Source organism: Vulpes lagopus, chromosome 3 (genome assembly GCF_018345385.1).
Source record: "Vulpes lagopus strain Blue_001 chromosome 3, ASM1834538v1, whole genome shotgun sequence".
NCBI classification, from domain to species: Eukaryota; Metazoa; Chordata; class Mammalia; order Carnivora; family Canidae; genus Vulpes; species Vulpes lagopus.
In genome coordinates this window covers 132,841,701-132,862,442 of record NC_054826.1, presented here as the reverse complement: position 1 = coordinate 132,862,442, position 20,742 = coordinate 132,841,701, and the positions used below count along the sequence as shown (strand labels likewise).

The following is a 20,742-nucleotide window of genomic DNA, read 5'->3' as shown; positions in this document are numbered from 1 at the left end:
GATTAGCTAAGCTATTGAAACCCAAGGGGAAAAGCTTAGGTCATAACCACCTAAGGTCAATCTTCTCTTTGAGAAACTGGCTAATTTAAAACAAGTTCTGGAGTTTTCTCCCATTTCACATGCTTTCAAAATTAAAATTTAATTCCAGGCCCTTATAATAAGTTTCATAGGTAGAAGCATATAATTTTACCACCCATAATGAGAGGACACAACTCAAATGCACAGACCATTAGGTACTTATATTGGAAACTGTGTTATTTGACACCAGCGTGATACAAGGTAACTCCTTGAAGTTGTAAAATCCTGATTTAGAGAAGCTCCTACATTGTCAGAGTGAAGTCAGAGGTGCCTATTAATTCTCTCTTCCCTTCCAAAGGGGCTGCTTACTAAAAGAAGAGCCACTCCTTCTGATCAAGTACCCAGGTGGCACTTCTGAGTTTAGGTTTAAAAGACAACACTACTGTGAAGTTCTTGCTACACATGGATTTACAAATTTGAAAGCTTCTTTAGAATAGTGGAGTCATTTTCAATTCTGCAAAAACATAATGGTTTCATATGGTAAGGACTCAATATCAATCTGTTCAACAAATGAACAGAAACAAAGAGGAGGGGCAGCTCGAGACTAGTTCCATGGTCTCTTTAGCAGTTTTTACAGTTATCTGCTAAAGCTGACAAAACTTTTTATCCAAGACAGAGTTATTTAGCTCCTTTTTTTCACAATTATTATATCATTTTGCTAATATTTTTTAGTTTCACTGTAGTTATGCTATTAATTCTAAATTCCCTCTGGGGCGCCTGCGTGGCTCAGAAGGTTGAGTGTCTGCCTTCGGCTCTGGTCATGATCCTGGGGTCCTGGGATGGAGACCCCATCAGGCTCCCTGCTCAGAGGGGAGCCTCCTTCTCCCTCTCCCTCTGCCCCTCCCCTGCTAGTGTTCTCTCTCTTAACGAATTAAAAAAAAAAGAATCTTAAAAAGCATTCTGAATCTCTTCCATTTAACCTGCTGTGCTATGTGCTTCCTTACATAAGGTGCTTTTCTCCAGCTATGAAGGGAAAAACATATGCCTGCATCTCTAGCAGTGGCATTTATGATATTTTATACATACCATACAAAAGGGGGAGCTTGTTTTAGCTCTGCGACAGTACTTTTAATTCCCTTTCGAGAACATCACTGCAGAAACTTTCACTGCTCTCTGTACACATTATTTAAGAATTCGGGGGCGGGGGGGGGGGCTATGGCCTATGCTATAATCATAGCTTTATATGTAGATAGGAACTCGAGGACCTATATTCATTAATCCAGGTCGTAAAGTATTTACTGGCTTTTCACTTCTCACCTTAGCTTACTTTCTGGAGCTGAGCCAAGGGACACAAAGCTGAATTGATTGGCCCTTTCCAGTGACTATTCCTTTCATCCTCTTTGCTTGTCTCCTCGGATGGGAGTTCCTTTTGTTACTTTCAAAGTTGGCAAAGCTGGCAGTCATCTTTGGCCCTACAGCATTTTTTTTTTTTAAGTCTCACATTAACTATAATACCGTGGAGCAGCCTCATTATCATCCATGGAGGTTCTGCAGGTGAAAGCTCAAGCCGATATGTCTTGCAGCGATGGAGAGACCCCCTGTGCATGCTTTTATCAAGTCTCAGCTGGGGCTGTCATTCATTATTTGTGCATCCACTTGCCACCTCCCTCCTAGGTTTTCATTTTAGGAAAAACCTCCTCAGGTCCAGTTCTCTGTGCACAGCCTGCTTGTTCCAACAGAACGTAAGCCACTTCCAGCAGGGAGGATGCCTAGATCCTGGTTACTAATTTGACAGGGCTCACATTTTCTGGGACATGATTTTGCTGCCCATCCTTAACTTTTGAATTGGGAATGTGATATTTACGTTCAGAGAGGTTTTCTGACTTTCCTTTCAACTCAAGATGCTTATTTCTTTAAAACACTAATCCCTGTCTCGAAGCAGTTCTGAATTTTTAGATAAGGCTTTCAAGCTGGCCTATTTCGTAAGGCTCTCTTACATTCAGTTTTAACTTTAATGTTTAACATCTGCAAAGTGCTCTGAGATGTTTTCCAGAGGATGCAGTATGTATCATTTGATTGATGGCTCAATCAATGAGTGGTCCTTCCCAATGTTACTCAAAGTACTTAGAAGTATGCTTACAAATGTATCTTGTATCCTGTGTCCAAATTCTTCATTATCTCAAGAAACTCTCTAACTTGAGAAACAGACTTGAGACCACTTTTAAATAAATATGAACTTTACTGTCAGCAATGCATACATAATGCCATATATGGCTTGTTTTTATGACATTCATAATACGATGAACTAATGAAGCTATTAAGTGGTAATTTTTTAATTGTAAGAATAAAATAATCTTGGTTTATTTGAAGCAACTTGGTAACAATGTACTATTTCAATTTAAATATAAAATTCTTATGAAATACCAACTATTTGGTAAAAACGTTACCCTGTTAATACTTAATTGTCCAAGGTAATAATGCAGAATCATACCACAGATGATTTAAAATAGCAGAAAATCCAAAAAGCTTTTCTGTTTGACGTTATATTGTATTTTGCATGAAATGAACCTAGTGAGAGGTATTTTACCAATTAGTTTTTCTGTTATTAAAAATACCTTCCTTTGTTGGAATGAGGAGTTAGAGGCAGAAGGAAGAAGGGAAAAGATGCATGTTAAAGATCTGCCCTGTCACTCAAACACAAGGCAAAACACAAATAACTGAAGGTTGACTAAATTTGCCTATTGTTCTAAGAATCATAAATAATGTGGACTCTGAAGTATTATCTAAAACTTGCAAACTTAATTTACAGTGAAAAATAGGAGTAGGGCAATATAAAACTTAAATGGAATTCTTAGAATTATCAGGATTCTACTGCAAAATTACAGGATTCTCTTAAAAACAATTTTTCGATGCACAACATTTCCAAGAAAACAATAGAATTAAACTGATCTTTCTAATAAGAGCAAAATAAGGACCACAGATTGAAAAGAACTAATCAATGCTTACCATTAAACTTTTAAATTTTCTATTTTCTGCAATGTGAAAAAAGCCATCTCTTGTTAAAATCTTGATGTGCTTTGCTTCATTATTGTACCTGTGGGCAACGAATAACGTATGAATATAAATGTGTTTTTAATCAGTAGAAATCAATAATTACCAGAGGGCATGCCCCAATAAAATTATAGGAATTAATTCCAAAGACAAAATATATACCTATGCCAATACACTGGTGACAGCTAATTAGCAAAATATATTTACTAGATTGGTTGAAGATACAACCAATATTTGAAGTGAGAAGGGGGGGGGGGTTAGATTTGACCAATCATTATGCCCAATTTATTGGGTAAGTTCAGTTTGAGAGTATAGAAAAACAAAATAAAATAAAACGAAATCTAGTAATATACATTTTTAGAATTAACAAGGATCATATACATATCAAATTACCAAAATACAATGTTATGAAAGAAATCTAATATGCCAATTAGCAGCCTATAACACTTAATACTGTTTTTCTAACAAATATTTTCAAGTATTAATGAACTGTCTGGATAGATGCATTATTTCTGCTGCAATTAGAACCTTGGTTCTTAACTTCAGTGTTATACATGTCAGATGGTCTATGCAATTATGAAAACAGGAAATCTATTTCTATAAAAGCACTTGTCCTACTTACTTAATGCTAATTGCATATTCTCCTGACTCTTTGGTCCTGTGCCTCACAAGGTAAGTACTATTTACCCTATTAATAAGTTCAGTCTCTGCCTGCAATCTTTCCATTGCTCCAGCATACCTGAAAGAAACAATGACATAGAAAATTTGGGTAATAAAAAAAAAAAAAGAAAATTTGGGTAATATACCTGGAACACAACAGAAGCTAAAAATAAGTCTCTGTAAAGATTTTAATTTAGTGGCAGATTGGAGCTGTTTTTACTTCGATCCTAACTAATTACATGACTTCAAAAAATAATGCAGAAAAAAGTCCTGCTCTACTAAGCTAGCAACAGTGAAGTGAACAGTGCCTAACACTCAGTAAGCACCCAGTGAATATTTATCAAATAAATAAATGGGGCAAAGTGAGGAGTGAGCAGGCACTGGGTTAAGAGAGAAATCTACAGGGAGTTTAATAATAAAAAAGAAAAAGACTTGTAGGGAGGGACTATTGTGCACAGGACATACACACACACGTGTACACACACACCCTCTAAAATTTCACCTTTTCTATACATACTATGAAATGAAACCTACTTTGAGCATCTTTTTAAGATAATTTCAGTAACAATTTAAATTATTTTTAAATAATTATTTTGGCAGATATAGGATGAATTCTTATGATCCACAATTTTGTTAACCAATTTTCTTAAGAGCTTAGTAGTAGTTAAAATTTAATTTTAAAAGGTAGGTATTTTCAATAATAAAATTCAGTTCCTCCTAAACTATCTCCATCTTAAACATACCCAAATTCCATAACAACAACAGCATTAATATGAGACCCAACTCCAATGTTAAAATACTCTTTAGTGACCCTTTTCCATCATTTACAGGTTTTACATTTATTGGCAAAATATGATGGAGATTTTAGGCAATAAAAGTTAAAGGGAAAAATTTTATGTTTAGATTGGCTCTCTCAAAACATGAATAGACCAGAAAATTCTCTAATTCACACATAGACTTGGGTAACTCAGTTTGAATACCCCCACCTTTTATACTAAATGTTAGTTTAAAATACAAGTTTATTGAAGGAAGATATGGGAGATGTCCACCAAATATAGAAGGAGAGCTAAGGGCATTTTATGCAGATGGTACCTTGAGATAAAAGTACTTATGATAACCCATGAACTATTAGTACCTAGTATAATCACTCTTCCATCTTATCTCTCACTAGTTTCCAGCCTTCTTTCAGGTTTAGGAATTCACCAGCCTCTTTTTGATGTTAAGAATCTTCTCATAAAAAAAAAAAAAAAAAGAATCTTCTCATAGACTCTTTTATTGCCTGGAAAACACTAACCCAATCCTCACATTCCTTCTCATCACTCAAGCTTAGAGTGACCTTCTCTGACCATCCCAGCCAAACAATGTTGTCCTGTATCTCACACTTCACTCCATTATTCTTATTACAGTACCTTCATCTCTTTCATGGCAGCACTTATCACAATTAATGTATAGCATATGCATTTTTATCAAAGTAACACATGAACACAGTTTCTAAAAGTCCACTCCTACTGTAATAATGAAAAAGCAGCATTACCCCATCTAATCAGCTTTCTGTACCAAGTCCCATTTTAACTTTTTTATCTGTGCTTGCATATTTCTAAATAATATAATCAAACTACAATTTATTGATTTTAGGCATCAGGAAGGAAACTCATTTATTTTCTATTCATGCCCATTCCTTCATGGCTCATTCTTCTTTCCTTAACCTCTACAAAGCCAAGCCATTATCTGGCCTGGTTTTATCATGTTTTCATATTCAAAAAAGAACATCTGACATCCATAAAATAATTCAAGTTTTTGTTTGCTCAAGCCTGTCTTACAAATTCTCTCCAAATTCTCCAAGAGAATGATAAACCCCTCAATAATGTACTTTCTCAACACCATTTACTAAACCTGTCCATTTTGTTCTTTGGAGGCATTCATTTGTTCTGAGCCCTCTATCCTCCTGGTCTAGTCAATACTACTTGCTCTCCGAGCCTGATGAATTAATATAGTCCTGGGATATCCCTTTTTTTCTCATTTCCTGGATTCTGTATCTCCTTTGTTGGTTTATTAGCTCATCCATCAGCTTCTAATAAATGGATACATGGGTTGTAATACTCAGTCTCACATCTAGAAAAATACTTTTATTTTACTTCCTACTTAATTCAGAATTTGCCTGCGTATAGAATTCTAGGTGAGAAATTACTTTGCTTCTCAAATTTTGAAGCATTGCCCTATTGTCTTCTCACTTGCAACTGAGTGCCATTCTGATTCTTTGTATGTGATCTGATTTCTTTTTCTCCCTGGAAGCTTTCAGACTGTTTTCTCTATATTGTAAAATTTCATGAAAATGTGCCTTCCAGTTATATGCCATACGTTTCAGTTCCATATTGTCCTGGGCTCTCAGCAGCATCTTTGATTTAGAGCCATATATCCTTTGGTTCTAGGAAACTTTTGCCTTATTTCTTTGATAACTGCTACTCTGTTTTCTCTTTCTGGAGCTCCCACTAAACAAATGCTGTACCTCCTGGATCAACTGTCTAATTTCCCTATCTCTTCTCCCATATTATCAAATTATTTCTTTCATTTTCTGGAGGATTTGCTCGACTTTGTTTTCCAACTCCACTACTTAGTACGTAATTTAGAAGAGCTCTTTCTTGTTCTCTGATTGTCCCTTTCATAAAATACCCAGCTCACTTCCATGGGTATATTGTCATATCTTAATTCTGAGAATATAAAGGCTTTAAAAATAAATCTTTCTTCTCCTTCTAATGTCTGTATTGTCCTCATTTGTTTTCCCCATTTATTCTGTTCTCTAGTTCACAGCTTTTCTCCAATGTCTGGTGGTTATTTGTTGTTTGTTTATATTTAGGAGAGAGGCATCTCTGCGGGGGTGGGGGGCACCAAAGTAGACTCGATGGGTAGGAACATAATCATTTGGCAAGAACCTGATTCATGGGGCTGGATAATACCCAAATGTTAGGATTTTAGGTGGTTGTTTTTTCTTAAAAAAAAAAAAAAAAACTGAGTCTATTCAGTTCCTTGAGAGAAAAATCTTCCAGATTCCTGTCTGCATGCAATGAGAGGGTAGTCTGTGTGTATGAGACCCAGCTGTCACAGTATTGGAACTGAACTATACAAAGGGACAGGGGATCATCATCAGTCAGTATGCAGACTTTCCTTAATTTGACTACTCTGCAGTACAGCATCTCCCTCAATATCTGATGGGATTGCTCTTTCTCAGTGCAAGCCGCACATGGCTCAATTTTTCCACATAATATACCTTCTGACTCCAGTGTCTCCTGCTAAGGTAGGGGAAAGTAAATTGTCTGACTACTTGGAAAATGGGTTAGGAACCCTGGCATCTGCATCCTGTTCTTCATATGGTTTTCAGACAATTTCCCAGTTTTAGGCCCCATGCTTCATCCCTGCCTTCATGATACACACACTCTCAACCCTCCACACACCATCAGATTACACACAAAGAATCAGAAATCAGAATGGCCTCTTTCTGCCATCTTGGAAAGAGGACTCCTAAAGGGACAAATATGTCTGGAAGGCTGTGGTCCAAGGCCATCTTTTCTGTCTACAAGCAGGGTCTCCGGAACCAGAGGGAACACACAGCTCTCTTATAATTGAAGGTGTTTATGCTCAAGACGAAACTGAATTCTATCCAAGCAGAGATGTGCTTATGTACAAAGCCAAGAACAACACAGTGGTTCCTGGTGACAAACTGAACGAAACCAGAGTAATCTGGGGAAATGTAACTCATGCTCATGGAAACAGCGGCATGGTTTGTGCAAAATTCCAAAGCAATCTTCCTGCTAAAGCCATTGGCCATAGAATCTGTGTGATATTGTACCCTGAAAGGATTTAAACTTAATGAAAAGTAAATAAATAAAGGCGTGAATTTGTTCTTTGGAGAGAGAAAGGAAGAAGAAAGAAAGAAAGAAATCAGAATGGCATTGAGTTGGAAGTTAGAAGACAACAGAGCAATGCCTTAAAATCTAAGATGCAAAATAATTTCTCACCTAGAATTCTATACCCAGGCCAATGAAGATAATCATCTTGATTTTCTGTTTTATTTCATGGCCTACCCAAGAGGCAAAGTTTACCTTGCAAGAATAACTTGTTTTAAAATGGAGATGTAATGAACAGACAATGCAGTTAGTGGACAGGCAAATTCTCAATGACTTGAGAACATGTCATCATTCAGCATCATTTTCTCTAAATAGTTCAGAATTTCCAAAACTGAAGTTTCCATATTCTGACATACCTGACCATTTTGTTTCACAGAGAAAGCATTTCCCATGAAACTAAGTGTGAATAAATTGTCCAAGTTGCTTAAGAAAAAAAGTAATTTAACAATTTTACTATGAATTATCTTTATCTGTTCCCATCTTCAAGGCTCTTCCCTGACCTGAACGTCTTGATTTTTTTTTTTTTTTAATCATGAGGAACAATACTATTCTAACTGGTCGTATTTTAATTAGAATATCAGCAAGGGTGCATTTTAAAGTAATGTTAAAAAACTAATCTCCTGTGCCCTGAATGGTTCCCAGGCATTTTATCGCTTTATTTCATAAAACCCACGTAGTTTGTGGCATTAGTATTTATCTCTAAAATCATTACCTTGCAACTATTATGCCTAGTTATGTAAAAAATAGTAAAAAGAATAGAGAAGGAAGCTAATCACCACACTCTCATGATTTTACAGTTCCTGATGTTGTTCACTTTGATTATTCATACTATCAGCTCTATTCTCCAAATATAATTCCTGTCAGGATCATGGCTTTTTAATTCCATGTAGTTCTCTGACTTCAAATTGTCTTAAACTAAGTAAAAATGTTACAAAGCTTCCCGGTTCTATCACAAGCGTGCTACAATTTCTTCAGCAAGCTCAGGGAGGTCGGAGAAAGCAGGTTAAATAGCTATAGAGGGCAGACGTGTGGCTGGGGATAGCAAGAGGACTGATGGGACAATCCCATACTTTGGACAATTTAGTCCTATAGCAATCAGGCATCTTCTATGCTTTGGTTATAGAATAGAAAATGATCAGAATATTTTAAAAATATCAGACAGCTCGGATATTCTATCTACACCTGCAAACTGAACTAGTACTATACACTTTCAGAATCTTATTTACATACATATACTGATATCTAATTTGTATGCATATACTTCGTATCCAGAAAATAAAACAGATGCAGTAATTTTAAGAGAAGCCAAACATAAAATCCAGGGAAATAAATATAAATAAGTAAATAAGCCTGCGTTTTGTATTTTGAGAGGCAATATGGCAATGTACAGATGGCCTAACTTGGAATCCTAGCTCTACTGCTTACTACTTGTGTAGCCTTAACCTTTGTTTCATCATCTGTAGTGATAATAACAACCTTCCTTATAGAGATGCTGGAAAACAAAAGAAAATAAAACATGTGAGGTACTAAACATATAGTTAAGTGCTTGGTATATACTAGTTATTATCATAGGATGATCATAACTATCCTTGATCCAAAATAGACTTTTTTCCGTTTGAACATATCACTTCTTCTTAAACTCATCAAGTCTAAAAAGTCATAATCACTATCCCCTTTGCTTCCTTGTTTGTATTCGTGATAATACTAGCCTCTTCTAAGTGGTAAGTGGGCTCCATGGAGACCCCAAACTTTAGACATGGATACATTCTGCTCCTTTCATATTACAATTTAGGATCTACTATCGTTTCTGGGCTTATTTTTAGTTTTAAACAATGGAATCATATATTTTTTTCTCTATTTCATGAAATCTACTCTTCCAAAATATAAGATACCTATTTACCTACATCCTATTCCATTCTGTGGCTATTATAAGCTTTGAATTTAGAGTCAAATTTGTGCAAGCATACACACATGCATACACACACACCACTTTGATGAAGTTATGGAAAGGTCAGCAATATATAAATTCATTATGGTGTTTTGTTGTATCTGAAAACACCTTTAGCCAGGACAAATAGAAATGGACTGTGGTTTACTACCCTCACATTTAAGGCATCCTCGAGCTAAGGTTATGGTATTTCAACTTAGCTACATAAACATTTTTAATACTTACCAGGGTTGGCAAGAATAATCTACTGGCTTGGGTACCTAGGATATAAAAAGCCAAAAAATAGATTAAGTTTACTTAAGGGAAGCTTTTAGGAATCAATCATTAATTGAGTTTAGCTGACTCAGCTCTATAAAACCCTAAATAGCACAGTCCTGGAACTATCCATTGGCAATTTTATACAGAGTGAATCACAGTATATGTCAGATAAGTAGAAAATAATTCATTTCACTTTAATTCATTCTTTCATTCATTTTACTGCCACTGTACCTCCAAGTGGAGAGATAACAGGAAAAATATGAGTTGGAAGCTTTTGGTTTTTATTATCAAGGCAGTTTAATCCTATCATAGAAAATTAAAATGAATATGTTAGGACAACCAACTAGACTTTGCTTTCTTAGAAAACAGGCAAAATAAAAATATATACTGGATATAGACTCTTAGTTTGTATCACAAATTCTAACCTCAAAATTTGAAATCTACCGACTGGCAAACCTTTTATTGATGGAAAGCCTTGGGAAATACTCATTTTCCCCTTTTCTCCTATGGAACTTTTGAGAAATGAGAAAAACATTTTTGAGAAATGAGAAAAACGTTACACTTACTATGCAAATAAAGGCAGAAAAAGAAGAAAACTTCTAGCTGTTGATTATAACTAGAAAATGAACAAAGCCAAAGAAGGTATACTAATACTAATACTATACTATTATACTATACTAATACTCCAAGAATAACAAAACACATACTATTAGAAGAGAACAAAGTTTATAAATTCCTAAGGAAAGACAAGGAATATGGATAGTTTATTTCGTATTTAGAAATTTTTCATGGATCACCTGAGTCTTGGATGCGTATATCCCATAGTATTCCTTGGCCTTTTCATATAAAGTGATTAAAAATATGGTTACCTTTAATTTATAACACAGTTCTAATCAATGTAAAATTGTCTCAGCTTTGTCAGTTTTCATAATGGGTTGTTACTCTTTTGAACTTCCAGGTTAATGGTTAATAGTTATATATAATAAAATTATCTTTCTGGTCAGAGCATTTCCAAAGTTATCAGTATTTAAATATTTTTATTCTATGGAACACATGTTTAATTTCACCACCATGTAAAATCCTGATACACAGAAAATAACACTTCGAGTATATTACATCCGTTCAAATCCTGAAAATATTTTTTACATCATTTTGTTCTCACAGTCACCAATCTTCAACAATTTCTCTTTAGAAGATACACATGCTTCTGAAATCTAATGGAAAAATATTCCTCCTTCCCTAATCTTTAAAAGCATGCTTATTCCTAAACCAATCTTTCTCCCTAGAGAGCGGAAACAAAAAAGCAAACACAAGAAAGGAAACAAAACCAACATAGAGGGGACAGAGAAGGGAAAAGAACTTCAACATATTCCATGGATTCCTTTGGCTAGGGAATGCTGCAGATTCACAAAAAAATGAAGGGTATATAACATTCTAAAGCAGAGCCAGTAACCCAGCCTGTTTCATCCTGATGTCCCTTTAGAGCTTTCTTGCTCTTAGGTGAGGGATATCTTTGGTGAGTGTGTTCTGATGGGTGAAGTGCTAGGACTATCTTCTCAGCACTGATCCCTATACTGAGGGTGGGATCCTATCTTTTTCCATCTGTCATGGGGCCATCCCCACTTCTTTTTTTGGGCCCTTTTCTTATATAAGACAATAGATAATTTTCTTCTGGATAATTTCCTATCTTTGAATATATTCTCATCTTTGACCATTTTTCCCTAATGCCGTTTCTACCTTCATCACAGGCTGTTTACATTGTTAAATTTTAGCTAGGGTCATATGGTTTTAAAAAATATCTGACTGGACATAAAGCATGTATGTAAAATAATACATATAAGATACATGCTTCCTGGGGCACCTGGGTGGGTGGTGGCTCAGTGGCTGAGTGTCTGCCTTTGGCTCAGGTCATAATCTTATTCCTGGGATCAAGTCCCACATCACGCTCTGCAAAGGGAGCCTGCATCTGCTTCTCCCTCTGCCTATGTCTCTGTGTCTCTCATGAATAAATAAAATCATTAAAAAAAAAAAAAGATATGTGCTTCTTCCTGAAGTACATCTTATATGAGGTAGATGGGATAGTTAGAGGTGAACTTTCTGTGGTTGGCTAGGAATGTCATTACTTTATCCCTATGGAGGAAAGATAGATTTCTAAGTTGATTAATTTCCTTTCAAAACTTTGAACATATTCTTATTGCTTCAAATGTTAAAGTTTCACACTATAGAATCTCCATTTGGTTCTTTTTAGTAGTTGGTTCTATTTCTCTGTTGAGGTTTCCTGTGCATTCATTATGAACATACTTTCCTTTATGTTCTTGAGCACAGTTATCATAGCTACGTTAAAAACCTTTTCCTCCTAATTCTATTGTTTGGGACATCTCACGGTCGTTCTCCTTTGACAGCTTTTTCTTTTGAGTATAATTTGTGTTTTTCTCTTTCTTTACATATTGAGTAGTTTGGGATAGTATCTTGGACAATTTGAATAATATGCCGTAGAAGCTCTGAATTCTGTGATGCTTCTACAAAGAGTGTGATTTTTCTTAAAGCAGGCAGTTAACTTGGTTGAACTCCAACTGCAAACTATCTCCCCTGTAGTGAGAGACAGATGAATTCTCAGTTTTGTTCTTTTAGCCTAAACTGAGCTACTTGGGAATTGGCACTATGCAGCCAAACTGAGGCAAAGTTTATACACAGAACTTGAGGTTCCTCCCTCCCTGACACTTGTCTTTCTGAGATTTCCTGCCTCTCCTTCCACTTTGTGTTTCCTTCAAACTCTGCTTCTTCAAACTAGTGATACTCTGCGGTTTCTATCTGAATTTTAGCTACCCTGCATGGTGCAGCCTAGGATGCAGTCCTAAGCCAGTGACTAACCTAGCACCAGCGCCACTCCTTCTCTTAGCTGGTGCTTTCATACCTCGCCCAGAGTCTGTAGTTGTTTTCTGTGGAGGCTTGATTCAATAGGGGCTACTTGACAACAAAAGTGAAAACTTTTGTTGCCTCCGTTACTCCTACTGTTAGCTATGAGTGAAATCATCAACGCTTTATAGGTAATCTGTATTCTTCTTAAGGCTGGTTTTAGTATTTTCTCTTTGTTTTTGATGTTCTGCCATTGAAATGAACTAAAATGTGTCTAGGTGTTGATTAATTTTATATACTCTTCTTGACTCTTGAGATTGGTTCTCCCAGAAGTTCTGGAAAATTCTTGGCCATTATTTATTTGAATATGGTATTTTCACACTATCTCTATTTGCTCCTTAAATAACATGCATTTGAACTTTTATCACTCCATTTTCTGTTAGATTTCTATTTCTCAGACTCTCCAGATTAGTTACTGAGAAGTTTCTTCAGCTTTGTCTTCCAATTTTCTACCCAACTGTATCTAATATGTCAGGTAATGTTTCCATTAAAGTTTTCATTTCACTTACTCTGATTCTTTGTGAAATAGATGCAAGAAATTTGGACAGTGGTTTGTTCTGTTCTTAGACTTTTGTTCTTTTTTATTTCTTCAACCATATTAAATACAAAAATTTGACCTTGGCAACTGATAATTACACAATCTGCTGTCTTTGTGTATGTAATTATGAATTTTATTTTTTCTGAAGTTTGCTTAAGATGGTTTAATCATGAATTTGATGATCCCATATTGTGAACTTCTATTCCCTAGGACTTTAAGTCCTTTAAGGACTTTGTGCAAAGAGGCTCCAATCCAGAGACAAACTGTATTTGCATTGTAAACAAAATCAATGTGGAATCATTTTAAACTGTTTCTAGCTTAGACTTATTTCAGTCACAGAGTTGGTATGAACTCCAGCCCCACACCTGGGTGATTTTTGGATCTAAGGCTAGGAATTTTAGGGGAGACTGCTTTTTTTTCTTCCTAACCCAGATCCAAGATGAAGATAGGCATATCTTCTTCTGTGGAATTGTTTTCTTCTTGTTCACCCACTGAGGACGCCTGAGTCACAGAGTTACCCAACTTTGTTCTGTGCTGTAGCTCCAGACTTTGTCTCCAGTTACCATACTACCAAAATGAAATGGTCTCATTTATATTCCTTCTGCATTTTCCTCAGTTCTAACTTTCTATCTGTGTATCTCAGAACTTTCAAAGAGACTGGCATAGCATATACTAAAGAATAATTTTCGAGCTCAGAATGGAATATTCTGCACAACTCAGGGACCCCTGGTAAACAGTACATCCCAGGGGCAAGAGATACCATCTTCCAAACCCCTTCAACATATCCTCCCCTCCACTCTCTCCTACTTACCTTCATCTAGCTTATCATAAACTAACAAATGAATCTATAATTTTAGTAAGTCACCACTAAAACTTTAATAACTATTTATGAACTTTGAGCTACAAAAGTCATTTTTAGTTAGTATTCCCACCCATAATTATGTGTTCCTCTATAATTCCTTAGAGCTTAAAATTCTGAACATACTTTTCCTTCTAGTAACTGAGTCACCAAATACCATTCAATAGAAGCTGATACAATTAGTACCTACTATTGTTAATTACTTAGGTTCGGCTAGGAACTTTCCTTGCTTCTTAACCCTTTAGTTCATTGATACAACAAAATGTATTAAATACCTGCTATGTGCCAGAATTTTCCTAAAAATAAAATTTCAAATGTTCATTTCATGCCATATTCAAGAGGCTGTAAAAAGATAATAGAACTTTATACATAAAATGTTTAATATTCTTGATTTGATGTCTTTAGGTTCCCAAACAACCTAATGTTAGAATGTATAATCTCCTGCTTCCTGCCTACATATAAATATCGTTGCTTTAAGCATAGGAAGCCTGAATCTTGTTCATACAAATAAGAGAAAACTAACTAAAAACTCATTTTCCTTACATAATTAGAGTGGTATCAAAGTTCAACAATTTTCTAGGATTACTAGATAAAAACAGGTGATATTAGATCACAGAATGAACAGAATAGCAAATTCTTTTTGATTTGATTTGCTTTTGAAATTAATGAAGCTGCAATACATACAGTAAATTAATCTACAGACTACATTCTGAATCAAGGGTGGCTGACATTGCTATCAAAAAGAATGTGCCACCTGTAGCGTGTGGTGTGATCCTGGAGACTCAGGAGTCCCACGTCAGGCTCCCTGCATGGAGCCTGCTTCTCCCTCTGCTTGTGTCTCTACATCTCTCTCTCTCTGTCTCTCATGAATAAATAAATAAAATCTTAAAAAAAAAAAAAAGAATGTCCAGTTTGTAAATCTAGGAAGGATTGAAATATAGCAATTAAGATAATATGAGGGCTTTTTTAACCATCAACTCCATTATATTACTATAGGAATCTCATTTACTTTGAATCAAGAACTTCAAAAGTTTCATAGAAAAATCCACCCTAAACTCCAATTTATGATAAAATAATGTCACCTTAAACAGAAATTTATAAATTTAATATAACACCAAAAAGTACATCTTATGTTATACTCATCCATAATATTTGAGTAAATGCTCATTCATTCTCCTTGTTTCTAGCTAATGTGTTTGATGTTTTCAGAAAATGCCATTATGACATTAAATAAACAAAATGACAAATGAAAGCACAGAAAAATGTATTCAGGGATTTGATTGAAGAATCTGTGGACTTCATGCTATTATGCTTTCAAACACACTAGCTGAAGTGTAGTATCTCTCTATAACCCCAAATGACTAGGAATAGATGACTGCCTACCATTCTCACCTCCGTGGGAAAAGGGGAAAATGCATCTAATCTGTAGTTTTATTTTTTCTAACATCTTGTAGACAATTTTGTTAATTCTACTAAGTTCAATTTTCTCCTTGTATATATCATTTAAAAATATTTTCTGACAACGGAATCATGAGGGTTTTAGAATTTTAATAATATTGACCATATATTCAAACTTGAAATATAATCCCTCCAGAAAAAAAATAATAAAATTATGGACAAGACCATACCCTTTGTACATTCTTGCACAATTAATTAAAGCATCAAACCCAGAAAAAAATGGAAAGAAAATCCTCATACTTACACATGGGCAAGGTTTTACAGCATCACTTGGAAAAAATCCAACCTCTCCAGATGCTAAATTTCTACCCTAAATTAGGGGGAAAAAATAACAGAGTTAAGAACCCATTTACTACAAATGATAATCTCGTAATGCTGTGTACATAGTGTCGTTACTCAGAATCCTCAGAATAAGTTACGTTTTATCCAGTCCTAAACATGAAGTTATTTACTATGGCTCAGGAAAGAAAAGCAGAAGCAGAGAGGTTGTACAATTATTAAACTTTACATGTTGTTTGTTTCAGATGGTAATTATGAAATAAGAATTCAAGTTTGACTTTCTAAACTATGATTCAATCTTAACTTTACATTCCTCAATCCAATATAGAGATAATCGCATATTTGATCTATTTGATATTCGCTAATACAAGAACATACACTGGTTTTGTGCAGGCTCACAATTAATTAGAAATGGGATTTAAATGGTTGCTATTGGTATCTTTAACAGAACTCTTAAGAACATTCCTCCAACAAGATAGGAGGCATTTCAAGACTTGTGGAAACATGATATGAAGTTTTAGGTGGTTTTCAGATTTAGGAGAAAGGATAGGGTATTGATCAAGAGAAGACAGTCAAGGTGTTGGAGGAAAGGACTGTAAGTTAAAATGACATTGTAAATGAGAAAAGAGGGAAGAAATAAGCAGAATAAGGAAAACTTAAGTGCCAAATAGACAAAAAAAAAAAAATAAAAGCTTAAGAATTTATTCTTAAAAATCTTTGGTCAAATTCTCTTCTAAAAAACTTCATCAGGGAATATAAATTGGTACAGCCACTGTGGAAAACAGTATAGAGTTTCCTCGAAAGATTAAAAAATACAAGTACCATATGATCCAGTTATTCCATTACTCGTATTTACACAAAGAAAACAAAAACACTACTTTGAAAAGACATATGCACTCCTGTGTTTACTGCAGCCTTATTTACCATAGCCAAGATACGAAAGCAAACCAATGTCTCTTGATAGATGAACAAAGATGATGTGGTATATGCATACAATGAAATATTACTAAAGCATAAAAACTGGATGTGATCTTGCCATCTGTGACAACATGGGTGGGTCTGGAGGGTATTATGCTAAATGCAATGTCATACAGAGAAAGACAAATGCCAAATGATTTCACTTATATGTAGAACCTAAAAAAAAAATGAATAAACAAAAAGCAGAACCCATAAATACAGAGAAATGGTCATTCCCAGGGGAAAGAGGTTAGGGTTAGGGGCATGAGCAAAATGGGCGACGGTGAGTAGGAGAGAGAGGCTTCCAGTTATGGAATGAGTAAGTCACCAGAACAGAAGGTACAGCATAGGGAGTACAGTCAATGGTACTGTAACAGTGTTGTATGGTAGCAGATGGTAGCTACACTTGCGGTGAGCACAGCAGAATATACAGACCTGTCAAAACACCATGTTGCACACCTGAAACAATGTAACATTCTGTTTTACTTCACACACACAAAATCAGATGACACTAAACCTACAATTATTTCGCTTTTGCAGAAAGACCAACTATACTCAAACTGGAACTGGAGGGTATTATGCTGAGTAGAAGTAAGTCAATCGGAGAAGGACAAACATTATATGGTTTCGCTTATATGGGGAATATAAAAAATAGGGAAAGAGATCATAGGGGAAAGAAGAGAAAATGAGTGGAAAAAATCAGAAAGGGTGACAGAACATGAGAGACTCCTAACTCTGGGAAACAAACAAGTGGTAGTGGAAGGGGAGGTGGGCGGGGGGATGGGGTGACAGGCACTGAGGGGGGCACTTGACGGGATGAGGACTGGGTGTTATACTAGATGTTGGCAAATCGAACTCCAAAAAAAAAAAATACATTAAAAAAACCCACTCTGCAACAATCACAACATGTAATTAAAAAGTTCTTGGGAGATTGTCTTCTTGCCCAAAAATTGAGCTTATTTTTATTTACTATTTAATAATTGCTTCTTTTCAGTAGTTGAGATGAGTAAATAGCATTATGACTGGATGTTACATGCTCAGTTATTTTTGACAAAAAAAAGTAACAAAAAACTATCAGCAAATATTTCCCTCTAGAAACAGTACCCTTTTGTGCCCAAGGCAAACTTCACAAAGTGAAATTAAAGAAAATTAATTAAAGAAAAGGATGAAGAGGAGGAAGGAGAGAAAGAAAAAATGGGAAGGGGCAGCAGGGCAGTGGGAAAGAGGGAGGGGAAGTGTAGCAGGAAAGGGGGAAGGGCCAGAGGAAGGGAAAGGACAGAAAAGAGAAGAGGAAGGGTGGGGTTCAATTAAATAACCAAGCAAAGAGAAGATGTTTGCTTAGGCAAAATTCTAAAACTATACTGTACTCACATATCAGAAAAAAGGTAAATGAACAAGTGGAATATGCATTCATTTATTCAACAAATACAGCATCTAATATTAATTTGGTTAGGCACTTAGGAAAATGCAAAAATTCGTAAACCAGTTCCCGTTTCCCTCTATCTTTTTGGAGCAAAGACAGGTATGCACATAATTTTATACAAGATGGAAAAGACTAAATAAATACTGTTAGGTGCAGAGGAGAGGCTATGGAAATTGGAAAGGTGGTTTCAGTATTAGGGGTTTGCCTGAAAGCTACATGGAAAGGGGGGGGCACATGAATATAAAATGTGGGTTTGAACACACAGAGATGGAAATGGAGGGGAACATTCTGAAGACAAAATAAAGCATAAGAAAGGCATAGGGGCATGAAAGTATAGGTTGTACATAGGAAACACAAGCAGAATCTAATAATGGCTTACACTTAGTGTACCCACTGCTCTGTGCATTTCATTATCCATACAGTGATCCTTTGCGGTACGCCCATCACAGTCCCCATTTTATAGATGAGGAAGTTAAATGATCATGCCATGATCACAGAGCTAGCAATTGACAGAACCAGAGTTCAAATTCAGATGTTCCAACTTCAGAGCTTGGCACTGCCTTTCTACACAACCATTAGACTCATAAGGAGGAAGGAGGGACATAGAGGTAAAAGGTGGCCCCTTTATCACTGGTGAGGGGATTTCAGTGAAGGGGGTATGTGCTTTAGAAGAAGTACACTGGCATCAGTGTGCAAGCTGGCTTGTAGGTGGGCAAGGCTTGGTAGGTGAGAGTATCATTAGAGAATTGTGTCATGGTAAGGGAGTAGGGGGGACCGATGTTGGGAGACATTACGGCACTAGAGTCTAGGGGCTTGCCTGGGGAGTGGGTGAGGAAGAGAAGAGCATGGGAGTTGAATAGGGGAAAGTCAAGGATGGGGGTGATTACATAGGCCATCCAAACACATAACCAAAATGCAGACAGAGGGGAAACTTCAAATCAATGGGACAAGGCGATCGTAGAAGGAAATGTAGACAGAAAATGATAAAAGATAGAACTTACAGGAATTAGTCTAAGTAGGAGGCAGGAAGGAGGCACCAGGAGGAGAGTCAGAGACTAGAGGGTATTGAGAACACAGTGGTTATAAGGTAGGAACGCAGTGCTATTCTCATTCAACTGCACTGAGTGCTTTATTTCTTTTCAGCATGACACTGAGGTGTAAGTAAATAGGTATGATATCTGGGGACTTTACACCTAGCCGGACCTTTCTGCAGAGACCAACTGCAAAGCTACTTGAGTACAACATACATGGGTATGCGGGTGGGGACCGTACATGAAAGGAGGCTCAGAAGAGGAAGAGGTAAGGGTGATTGCTTTTAAAAACTAAGATAAGACCTCTGAGAGCACACTAAAGGAAGTCAGTCTATTTTGCAGGGGAGAGGCAACAAGTTGGAAAATTAAGAGCTGTTCTACGAATGGTGAACTGTCAATCCACATTCAACAGAAAAGAACAAATGGTCTTCATCTCTGGAAAGCAGAGTTCAAGAGAAGCAGTGGTGTTTCCTGGCAGCGCATGTTGGCCAACATAATAGCACCTGTTTCCCTAGAACAAAACCGACACGGGTCCCTCTTCTAGATCGATCCTTTCATTATTCGCCACCAGAGCTTGGTTCACACATTACTACCCCGTCATCTCTTCTGTAAGTGCAAGTGCAGATTTAATCTCACTCTGTCCTGCAGCACCTCCACAGACTACTAGTAGCATGCTGCCACACGCAGGTCACTATTGCTCTAGATGGCCTTCTCCAGCACTAGGCCAAATTTTTAAAATCCGGAACAATGTCATTTTTTACAAGAGAATGCCAAATGCATAGGATTTAATGAATGTTTGTAATTTGGGGTATTTCTCAATCTCATAGTCACATGTCAGTGAGCAGCATGACCTTAAATTCCTCTTAATTGAAAAGAATAAAATATACCACCCTTTGTTTTCACACAGTCAAGCACTGAGAAAAGCATCAAACTGTTTCTATATAGAAGAATATTCTTATAGTGGCACTGCTTGGCCTATCACTGACATTTTATAGAAGTAAGCAGTGCGCTGAAGAAGGTAATGCACAAAACAGGGAAAAGGACGTGGGAGGGCAGGCCAGGTAGCCCAGCGGTTTAGTGCCGCCTTCAGCCCAGGGCGTGATCCTGGAGTCCTGGGATCGAGTCCCGCATCAGGCTCCCTGCATGGGGCCTGCCTCTCCCTCTGCCTGTGTCTCTGCCTCTCTCTCTCTCTTTCTCTGTGTGTGTGTCTCTTATGAATAAATAAATGAAATCTTTAAAGAAAAAGAAAAGGAGGTGGGAACACAAAGAATGTGAGGTTAGAGACACATTAAGGAATTTTATAACTTCTGAAGGTGCACGGATGAGTCTACCTTCCCGGTTGTTTCTCCCTTATAGAACCAAGGGTTCTATCTTAACAGCATGAATGGGACAGAAGAGGAAGGGGCATGGTTGTATGAGAAATGTCCTAAAGCTACGGTAAACA

At 36.4% G+C, this 20,742-nt stretch overlaps 1 protein-coding gene and 1 pseudogene across 2 annotated transcripts in view; one reads left to right on the top strand and one right to left on the bottom strand.

Moving 5' to 3' along the window:
• Window positions 1-20,742, bottom strand: part of VAV3 (vav guanine nucleotide exchange factor 3) — a 359,756-nt gene that overhangs the window by 26,410 nt on the left and 312,604 nt on the right. The window contains exons 21-24 of one of the 2 annotated variants that reach the window (XM_041747829.1): window positions 15,853-15,918; window positions 9,805-9,839; window positions 3,692-3,808; window positions 3,025-3,112 (exon numbers count right to left, since the gene is read on the bottom strand). In XM_041747829.1, the coding sequence (XP_041603763.1) occupies window positions 3,025-3,112; window positions 3,692-3,808; window positions 9,805-9,839; window positions 15,853-15,918 (306 nt within the window). The remainder of the gene's footprint in view (window positions 1-3,024; window positions 3,113-3,691; window positions 3,809-9,804; window positions 9,840-15,852; window positions 15,919-20,742) is intronic. The other variant, XM_041747830.1, reaches the window with a different exon arrangement.
• LOC121486697 lies at window positions 6,202-9,789 on the top strand (annotated as a pseudogene).